The sequence below is a fragment of the Macrobrachium nipponense genome, chromosome 11 (assembly GCF_015104395.2).
Source record: "Macrobrachium nipponense isolate FS-2020 chromosome 11, ASM1510439v2, whole genome shotgun sequence".
In the NCBI taxonomy this organism is placed as follows: Eukaryota; Metazoa; Arthropoda; class Malacostraca; order Decapoda; family Palaemonidae; genus Macrobrachium; species Macrobrachium nipponense.
In genome coordinates this window covers 9,002,239-9,013,290 of record NC_061087.1, presented here as the reverse complement: position 1 = coordinate 9,013,290, position 11,052 = coordinate 9,002,239, and the positions used below count along the sequence as shown (strand labels likewise).

At 43.6% G+C, this 11,052-nt stretch overlaps 1 protein-coding gene across 1 annotated transcript in view; it reads left to right on the top strand.

The window, feature by feature from the left end:
- LOC135213100 (uncharacterized) overlaps window positions 1–11,052 on the top strand; it is a 243,724-nt gene that overhangs the window by 163,114 nt on the left and 69,558 nt on the right. The window contains exon 5 of the mRNA XM_064247017.1: window positions 9,723–9,926. Coding sequence (XP_064103087.1) covers window positions 9,723–9,926 — 204 coding nt within the window. The remainder of the gene's footprint in view (window positions 1–9,722; window positions 9,927–11,052) is intronic.

Sequence of the window (11,052 nt, the reverse complement as noted above, 5' to 3'; positions counted from 1 at the left end):
AAAAAAAGGATATAGCTGAATTGATAGTCATGATTTTGATGTTTGATTCCTTTAGGAAAGATGCCAACTTCTTAACTGCAGCGTCATACTGCCTCAAAGTTGAATCCCTTTTATCTGATTCCAGGAAAAGGATATTCTGGGGATCTATACCTGCATCTTTTTTGGCCGCAAACTTCATAAAGTCCATAAAGTTAGGGCTTTGAGAATTCCTGAGGAAGCGAACACAGTCTTCATTTGTACTGACTGAGAGAGTCTGGGATTGGGAATCCGTTGGGGGAGAAGACCCAATTCCAGAGCAGGGGGATACCAATTGCTCTTCGGCCAGTCCAGTGCTACTAGTGCCACTTGTCCCCTTGAAAGTCCTGAGTTTGTTCAGAACTTTCAGAAGAAGATTCACTGGAGGAAAGATGTAAATCTTCTTCCACTGGTTCCAGTCTATGGACAGAGCGTCTGTGGCATATGCCAGAGGGTCCAGGTTGGGAGCCTCATAGCATGGAAGCTTGTGGTTCGCCTGAGAAGCGAAGAGATCAACTTGGAGACCTGGGACACTCCGGCGTATCCACTGGAACGAACTGTTGTACAGAGACCATTCTGACTCCAAGGGAACTGACCGGGATAGAGCGTCTGCTATCACATTCCTTACTCCCACTAGGTGGGTGGAGGAGAGGTGCCATTTGAACTGTCCGCCAGGGAAAAGATGGCTATCATGACATGGTTAGATGTCTTGGTTTGGAACCTCCCCTGTTGATGCAGTGTACTACTACTGCGCTGTCCAGAACCAATTTTACATGAGAGTTCTTTGGTGGAAGGAGCCTCTTCAAGGTCAGGAACACTGCCATGGCTTCCAATACGTTTATGTGAAGCTGGCGGAACTGTAGTGACCAAGTTCCTTGAACCTTCTTGAATTGAGAATACCCTCCCCAACCGCTTAATGAAGCGTCTGTATGGATAGTTATTACTGGAGGAGGATATTGAAGAGGTACCGACATGGACAGATTTTTCATTTGAGTCCAGGGACGCAGATGGTCCCGAAGGATTTGCGGAATTGCTGACAACTTGTCCCGAGATCGACATTTGCTCTTGAGCGACAGATCCGGCCTATGTCTTTTCAGTTTGGCTTTCATCAAGATGTTTGTTACTGAGGCAAACTGTAGGGAACCTAGGATCCTTTCCTGGTTTCTCCTTGAAGCAAAGCATATTTGTACTTTAGAAATTGCTTTACTGACTTCGTTATTTCCTTTCTCTTGGCTACCAGAATTGACAGATTGTGGGAGGATAAATCCCATTGGATGCCTAGCCATTGAAATCGAGACTCCGGAGTGAGTCTTGATTTTCCTTTGTTTATCTGGAACCCTAGATACTCCAGGAACTTGATTACTTTCTTTGTGGCTTTCCGGCATTCCTCGACGGTTGGTGCCCAGATCAACCAATCGTCGAGGTATGCTACTACCATTATCCCTTGCGACCTCAGTTGTTGAACGACTACTTCCGCTAGTTTCGTGAATACCCTGGGAGCTACATTCAGTCCGAAGGGCATCACTTTGAATGAGAATGTCTGGTCCCCTAGCTTGAAGCCTAGGTAAGGGCGAAAGTGTCTCGCTATTGGGATATGATAGTATGTGTCTGTAAGATCGATAGAGGTGGTGACGGCCCCACGGGGAAGTAAGGTCCGTACCTGCGAGATGGTCAGCATTTTGAACTTGTCGCAGCGAATGGATAAGTTTAACTGGGACAAGTCTAAGATTACTCTTCTTTTTAATGAGCCTTTCTTTGGCACGCTGAACAAGCGACCTTGAAAACTTTAAATGCTTGACTCTCGATATTGCTCCTTTCTGAAGGAGTTCCTCCATAATCTGTCAATTCCTTTGATGGAAGTTGAAGGAATGGTCTGGGTGGAGGGGGGCCCTTGATCCAACTCCAACCCAGACCTTTTGACACAATACTTTGTGCCCATTTGCTGAACCCCCACCGATGCCGGAAGAGGAACAGCCTCCCTCCTACCTTGGAGATCTCACTGCTGCTGTGCTGGGTGAGCTCCACGGCCTCCACGGAAGCGCTTGCCTCTGTTAATAACTCTCCCTGATCCTCTCTGACAAAAGGCTCCTCTGGCTCTACTTCCCCTGGCAAAAAGTGCTGAAAGGCCTGGCCTTCATACACTTGGTTGAACACCGGGGAGACAGCGTAAGATGTGGATGGCTGAGCCTGAGGTGAGATCAGGAGGATAGGTTGAGTTTGGCCCTTCGACGTGGAAGCCTGTCCTGGTTGGGTGGCTGAGACAGACTGAACAAAGTGCTGAGGTTTCTTCTGGTAAGGTTGAAACCTCTTGGACTTTTTCAGCTTCTTACCCGAAGCGGACGAGTCTTGTTTCCTCTTGGCGGAGAGGCCCCAACGATCTTTGAGACTCTGGTTGAGTCTCGTAGCCTCGTTCTAGACCTCCTTAACCGCTGACTCCGGGAAGAGGTCCGCCCCCCAGATGTTGGAGGAAAGAAACTTATTTGGCTCATGCCGAATAGTTGCTTCCTGGAGGACATGCTTTCTACAGTTGACCCTCGCAACCACAAACTCATACAAGTCCGATTGCACTGTATAAGTCTGTGATTTGGTGAACAGCTTGAAGAGCGGTTCCGAAGCATATGAAAGAGCCGCTACTTCAGTCATAACCATAGTATTGAGAGTCCTTGCCAGCCTAGACCTAGCCTCAAATTCTGCTTGAATGAGGTTGTCGGGAAGTCTTGGAGTTTTTCACTGAACTGATCATAGCACAGTCCGGTTTAAACTTTCCAACTGTGAAGGTGGCTGGCAAGTCTTCCCACATATCACCAACGAAGGGAACAAGGGTGATGTGGGATCTGCCTCCCTCAGCTGCGGCAAAAGGATCTCCTTTTAGGCCTGCTTGCACGGTGATGCTGGCGATCTTCGTTAAGAAGGAAGTGGAGCTTCCTCTTCCGTCGTGAAGATCGTGAATGGACTTTTTTGAAGGCTTGGCGCCTGGTGTTGATACAGTCCCATTCCTCGAGACAGCGAAGCCATTCCCTCTGTGCTGATCCCTGGAGTAAAGGACTGTCTCCTTCGGGATCTTGTCCTCCCTGTTCAGAGCCGACTCCGTCAGCCTGGCGTAGCCAATGAATGGAGGCTGCAAATTCTCAGGATAGAACTCGAAGTCTTCAATCCTTCGAGTTCCACACACCGGGATGGAGATGAGACCATCTTGGAAAGGAGCATAAGACGCTACTCTCCAAGGGTTGCTCATGGAGAATGGTGGGAGGGAATCATGAGGTGGAAGCTGGATGAGACTGGCACTAGGTGCTGGAGTAGCAAGCTGCGGAGCCTGATTGAAATCAGACAGGAGGTTTCTCTTGTGTGGACATCGGTGTCCGACAGCTGAGTGAAACATCTGCTCCATACTGTTCCTCAAAGATCCTACAAGATCTCCCACCTGCTGCATCATTCCGGCGGAAAATGCAGCAGGATCAAAGCCAGGAACTGGCGCAGAAGCAGATGGGGTACTCAGAGGAAGTACCTTCGAAGAAGGAGAAACCACCGACTCCGCCGGAGTACGGGATCTCTCTTTGGAGGACTTGCTCCTCGACCCTTTAGTAAGTGAAGCAGAGGAAGAAGATGCTTTCACTTTCTCTGCTCCGGGGTGAGAAGCCGGAGATTTATGAGATGAAGACGCCGGAAGAAGTCTTCTTAGACGATGACGTCTTACTAAGGGTTTTCTGAGCCCTGTGGCCTTCACCTTGGGAACCACAGAGGCATCTGGTGCACTATACGGGAGCTCTGCCCCCGTAAAGCCCTGGAAGGAAGAAGAAGGAAGGAACAGGAGATGAAGATCCAGAAACGCCCAAGGAAGCCCTTGAGTGTCCAACATACCTACCTCAACCAACAAGTCATCCACACCTACCTAATGTGGCGACCTCCACCGAGATGTCCTGGCCTGGTCCTTCCTTCATACATTGAGCGACCTGCCGCTGAATGGTCGCAATCGTGAGGCTGCCTCAGTAGGGTCGACGTACCCCGTCAGCTTGCCTCCGGAAACAGAAGGACAGCCAGCCTCTTCTCCAGGATGTAAGGCTGTCCTTTGGCGGCATTCTTCCCGAAGCCGCCGACCCAAGCTCTCAGGGTTGCGAGAGCAGTCTCCCTGACTGCGGCAGCCTGAAAGAGAGGGCGATTATCAGATCTTAAGGCTAAAGGTGAATCCTAACCCTTAGACTAAATCAAGCTTAAGACTAGCAATATCGGAGCATATAAAGGTATCAGTATACCAAGGGAAACTTAAGCTTAAACATATATCAGAACTCATATTTTATGAATGTACTGATGAGAAAAGTACTTACCCCATCCAAAAATTGACTCACAAGCACATAGCAGATCGAACATGCTCGTGGAACCAGACCTGTAAGTCGCCATGGCTGGTGGAGCAGGGAGCATGAGTCCTGCAGACCTCATGCCCGCAGGGGTCCTGCAACACGGCGTTGCATCCGGGGTGTTCACAGTTGGTAGCCTGTAAGTGGAAAGATACATGAGTATCGAGATTACACTCACAGGGCTACCCTAGTACTCCGCCGCATGCCGGAGATTAATAAAATTTCGGGCATAACCCCTCCCCTAAGAACCTTATGTGATAATAGGTGATACAATAACTCCGTGTAAGCCGGAGGAGGAAATTCCGTAAACCAGAGGTAAAATATAGAAATATGTTATATAACTATAAACGAAATTTCCAATAAGGGCAGGGGAGGGACCCAAGCTTAAGATAACTATAAACTAACTTAAGCATAACTAAAATTAAAATCGGAGGAGGACTCCGAAGCGCGGCGCTGTCCAACTCTGCCGGAAGAATGCCCTAGGGCACACGCCGGAGATGAAGGAACGATGGAAAGCTAAGGACCAACTGAAAACGTATCCACTCCGTTGGTTTGGCGGAGCCGACCACGTCCAGGAACAAACTTTGTCACACCAGTACAACAAGCGTCACCACGAGGTCCCGCACATTGGAGAACAAGGTCACTCCCAGCCTAACAGTCTGTCCAGACTCCCCTACTCCCTCCGCTATGGAGAGAGGGAGCCAGGCCCGGATGGAGCGAGCGAGAACAGACACCCCATCCTCCTACTCTATGGCGAGAGGAAGAGGGGGGGAAGCAACTGGGGTGGGCGTCTAGCCGTACCGCGATCACGAGTGGACCAAGGTACGGATAACACAACACAACCGACTGGATCGGACGCCAAGGGTCAAATGCAACCAAACTGACCAGGATGGTGCAACAAAATGTGATGCAACAAAACTGACAATAAGGATGCAACAAAACTGTAACTAGCGTGGACCATAGGACCACTGAGACCCAGGCAATAGGCTATAAGGCTAGATGCCCTAGGCTAACCAAAATATACTATACATCGATAATAAAGTAGGGGAAAAAATAAGGAGTGAAAGAAAAAGAACGTCCAGGATTGCACGACTGACCCGAAAGAAAGTCTATCACTCAGAGCTAGCCTAAGCCAATATGAAGAGCAATGGCTAGGGTCTGGACAAAAAACACTCGAATGCCTACATGAGGTAGAGAGACATGCATGCATGACCTAAAACCAGGGGTAGGCTATATCCCCTAAACGATGTAAAAACAGCATACGGTAAAATAAACAATAGGACTAGAGCCACATGTGAATAATTAAAAGGGGAAAGGTTCCAGGTATGGGGGGACCGAGAAACCTAACCGACCATAAGGCGGGACCATGCCGCCATGCTCCAGACTGGGAAACCCATTATTTATACCTAAAAAACAGCAAATATAGGCAAATGGATGGAACGAAACTAAATCCAAGCCTTTGCAGGACACTTAACTTAGCTGCTGCAATCGCTGCACGTTCCATCTTGTAAAAAAGGGGGAGATAAATCCAAAACACAGAGAGCGAAACGAAAGGATGGCCACCAGAGGCGCGGTGATCGGCATGGCGTGGGTTGTAGTAGTAGTAGTTGCCGCCTCAATCTGTGGGTCGGCTCTCTCGTTGAGAATTTTGATATAGGAGAATTCTAAATGGCAAGAAGTTCGTGGTAGTGGTCTCACTCGCCCCAGTTACCATACCGACACCCTTCTTTTATTTTGGGTGAGCGAGTCAGTTATACTGACATCTTCTTTGATATGTTTTTTCTCTGGTATTTGTTAGCTAATTTACCTTAGAAATAATAAACTAAAGGATTATTTCACGCAGCAACACGAACTGAGCCCAGAAATGTTTCTTTTAATTCATAATCTTAATTCTTTCCTTGTCAGTTTCCCGTTTACTACTGTAAGCTTTAGGGTACATTCAGTGGACAGTCACCTTATTTTACTTGTCTATAATTATTTGCATGTGTGACTGTCCAGTGATTCTGTGTTCAGTATTGTTGATGCCCTTAGTCATTTTTATGCCAGAATACAGAAAAAATCAAGCGTTAGTTCTTCACTTAACTTCAGTTCTGAGATTTGTAGATAAAAGGACCAAAATAGCTAAGAGCTACTGTCCTCACATGTGCTATTGATCCTCTGAGGTAGGTAATAACTGTCCACCTCATGGCATATTTTTAGAGCAATGTGACCTAGTAATAGCAAGGGAATTGGAGTTGGGGATTCTTATATGATTCATGGGTTTGAATGAAAAAAACATGTTTTATAAGTCTTAATCTATTTGTATCATATCTATCAATCATATAGAGTCTGAATTGTTTAGGTGGAGGTTAAGCAGTGGAAAGTCCCAGCCTTTGCAAGGGCCTAATGGATCTAGTTGAGGGGACAGATTTGGTCATAAACTAAGTGTCAAGGGATTGCATATCTCACGGGCAACTGTTAAGTACCTGAGTAGCCTAGAGGGTACAAAAGGGTACATAGATTAAATTTCTATTCCGGTGAGACATAGATGCTTGTAATGTGGAAAGTTATGCCTTTTGAGAATCAGTGAGGGGTGAACAAAGAAGATGGTTAAAGGAAGGGCAAGGAAAATGTATCACATTTTCTGCCATTTGTAAAACTTTATCTGCCACAACTAATGGTCCCAGTTAGTACAATCATATCCCCTTGTATATAAAATGAAAAAGAAAAAAGTGCAAAATCATTTAGCATCTTTGATCGTCAACTTCACATTGTTGTCCAAAGTTTTGCCCTCTCCAGAAGTCAGAAACTAACATGAATTACTTTTGTCAACCATGAGTCAGCTCCTATATCCAGTCCCCAGCTGTAGACTATATGAAGACAAGCCCCCACTAGTGGAAGAGATATGCTTGGGCAAATGGCATTTATATTTCTGTTGTCTTTCTTAAACTGGAGACTTGGTTGTTAATTGCTGCTTGCTGCCTTTCCCACCTTGTTGTGTGGGTAGATAGCATCCTGTGCTGTCTTAGTCTCCAAGGATGAGGGAGATGGGTAACTTTGTCTGCACCCATTACCTCCCATCAGCCAGAGCTGATGCTTATGTGGGAGGCCTCCTTGTTTCAGCCCTCATAGCTATCCATCATCTCAAGCATTACCATGCTGCAATTTCACCTCTTAATTAAGAGCAAATCATTTTTGCTAACCTGCAGGGGCATCTAGAAAGTAAAGCAAAAGACCTGTTAAACTACTTTATGGCCATAGTTATTTAAAAAGCAGTTCCAGCCTTCTGGTAACAACAGATTTATTTTTAAAGTGTTACCATAATGTTAGTACACATAAAAATAGTACAATACGGTCCCCAATTTGTGAGAATATGGTTGATTCACGGCCTCGCAGAAATGGAATTTCGCAGATTTCGAAACACATACCTTATGGGAAAATTCCATCAGAGCCAAGGCAAATGGCAACTTACCTAGTCAAACTTTTTTATATACTACCCATTTTCAATACTTTCTATTTACTATTATACTGTAATTTTTTCTAATATGAAATTGTTCTTATGGATAAATGAAACATTAAAAAAGTTTTAATAACTTGAAAAGGTTTAAAGTTACACACAGGATGGTGAAAACTCCCACACGTAAACAATGCCACCATTGGGTGCAAGTGTACTGTACGATACAGTCATTTCCTTTAAAAAAACTCTGCCAAAAAAAACTACAAACTCCTCTATCTCATCCTCTGTGAAGAGTTCTTCTGCTGAAAGAAGGCTTTGTGAACCATTTGAGGTTTTGGGGACTAGCGGATCATGTGTGTCTTCACTCCCGTTAGGCCTAACAAACTTGGTTACAAGCGCCTGTCTCAGTTTCTTTGTCTGGCACGTTCACTATGTAATTGTTTTCTTATAAATTTATTCTACGATAAAAAGAGAACTGATGAGAATTCAAAATTTGATATGAAATTACAATTTCTTAAAAAGAAATTATAAAAATTCAAAATTCAACATGAAATGACAGATCGAACGATTCTCTCTCTCTCTCTCTCTCTCTCTCTCTCTCTCTCTCTCTCTCTCTCTCTCTCTCTCTCTCTCTCTCTCTCTCTCTCTCTCAAACACATCTGCTTCTCTGTTAATCACTTTTACTAGTATTTTCATCAAAATCTAATTCAACAATAGAAAAAATAAATGATCAAATGGCAAAAGTTAGTCAAAACAAGTTAACCTAGAAAAAAAATTCTTACTTCTTGTTCAACAATGACGGATTTCAAGTTGTCGAACTGCTGCTCAAATGGAAGTTGCTCCTTTCTTCGTCTTTAACTTAAGGGCAAGCTTTTTAGCTTCAAGAAAATAGGTCTCCCTCTTCGACTTCTAGGCAGATGCATACATGATGCGAAGGATCAGAATACACTTCGCAGATCTGAATAATACGTATGGCGAAGATGATGATACCGATCATTCATACACTGTGCTTTGATGTCACAAATAAAAAAAAAAAGTGCATGGGGTGGAGCTTTCCGTCTTAGCTAATGGCTGAGCAGAAGCCTTCAGAATGCACTTCGTAGATCTGAATAATACCTATGGCGATGATGATAATACCGATCGTTCAGAATACATTTCGCAGATCTGAATAATAGGTATAACGATGGGGATGATACCGATCATTCATACACACTGCGCTGTGATGTCACAAATGCGTGAGGCAGAGCTTTCCGTCTTAGCTAATGGCTGAGCAGGAAATCTTTCTCCTGCATTCCCCCTTGGAGGAATAATAGTTTTTTTCCTCCAAGCATTCCTCCCCCCCCACACCCCTTCTCTCAGATACCATCTCAGATACCCAGCGAACCCTCCCCTCCCCCCACCTAAAATACTTGAAAAGACAATAGATTTGATACGTTTTGCGGCGCATGACTCGCAGACTTTGAACGGCTTCGCACATACAGAAAATCTCTTTTTGTGAACTAGCGACTGCATAAAAGGGGAATCGCACAATTCGAACACATAATTCAGGACCGGACTGTATGTATATATTATGTTAGATGATAATTAAGTATAGTTTTATTTAACGATAGTTAATAGTGGAATGGATGCCTGGTGTGAGATCAGCAGATTATTATTATTAAATATTACTATAAAATGGTTTATTGAGGCACTTGGTTGTAGATGTGTAACCAGACTCCTGTGACAAAAGTCTTGGCTCTTACATGGCTATTTTTAAAATCTGAAATCTTTTGCTGTTTTATAAATCTCTGTTAATAGATGGCATAAAAAGTAGTAAGGAAGTAAAAGGATTTAGTTGATTGTGTCATTTAAGATTGCAGGGTTCCCAACTTTTGTTCCTTATTTATATGATTGTTTTTAAAATGACTCACTTTTTGCAGAATACTTCACTTGCCACTCCACTGAGAGGTTCTTTGTTTCCTGAAACTTTAAGTGTAATGTTAGAGCTTTGTTTTGCTCCGGGAAAGGTGAAGGACCACCCAGAAGACACAACATACTTCAGAGAGCAGTTAGAAAAAATCCTGTCTGCAATGGATGCTAATCAAACACTTCAGCATTTGTTGTTGCTCAAGGGTATAGCAAAGGTAAATATTTGTCTCTTCTTGTCTCATTTTTGTTGGATTTGTGATACAAAAGTGTATCTTATGTCCTCCTCAAAATGGGATTCTCCTAACAGTTATCCTTTAAAATATGTTTACTGATAATCAAACCCATTAGTCATAGAGCACAATTCACAATCTGCAATATCTTGAGACCCATCAAGTCTGAAGTCTTTTAGACAAAAGAAGTGGAAGAACCAAGAGGAACTGACATGCACATCATTGATCTGTTGATAAGCAATGAATGTCCACCTAATTGCATCATGTGGCTCATAACTGCAAACATCAGTGTTAGGTCATCCCCATTAAAGGTTTAATCATAACCCTTTATCTGAAATTCTAAAAACCAAAAAGCTGTAAAATCCTAAACATTTTTGTGGAGCATAGAGTATCATCATAAAGTATTAAATGAAGTGTAATGCTGTGTTTAGTCACTCTAAGAAAAATTTGTATTCACTGTATACACATACTTTTGTATCATGTGATTTTGCAAAACCTTACTTTTAACCTGTGTGAGAGAACTATTAGCCCTGGTTAGGTTGTCATATTGACAGATAACCATTTACTAAAGTCAAATAATGGAGTTGTATTGTACATTGAGAATAGTGATAATTTGAATAAAACTGATGTTCCTACACAATATACAAACCGTCGGTCCTTTACAATTGGAATATGCTTACGGCAAAGCTTGAACACAGCTGTTAAAACTCTTGAACAAAGTGGTTATGCGTGCTCGGATGTAAAGATTTCACTTTACTTTGAGCTGTTATGTGATGCAGATGTGTATTCATGAACTCTTGCCTGATTGTCATTAAACTAGCTTATCCCAGTGGGATCTTTTATTTTTTGTTATTTTATTTATTGAATATACGCACTGTGTTTTATATTTATTTATGTATAAACCCACAATTTGTGATAGCCTTGCAGGCCGCCTTTCTCCAGTGTGTCCCAGGTTCAGCAACCAAGGGCTTAACATTCACCCTCTATCACTTCCATGCTCCCTTTGATTATAAGGGCATGACAGTATATTTGTTTTGATTAATTTTTTAGATGTTTCTCTTGTTGCTTGCGCTGTCGGAAGTTTGCTGGGAGGAAAACCTCGGAGCATTTG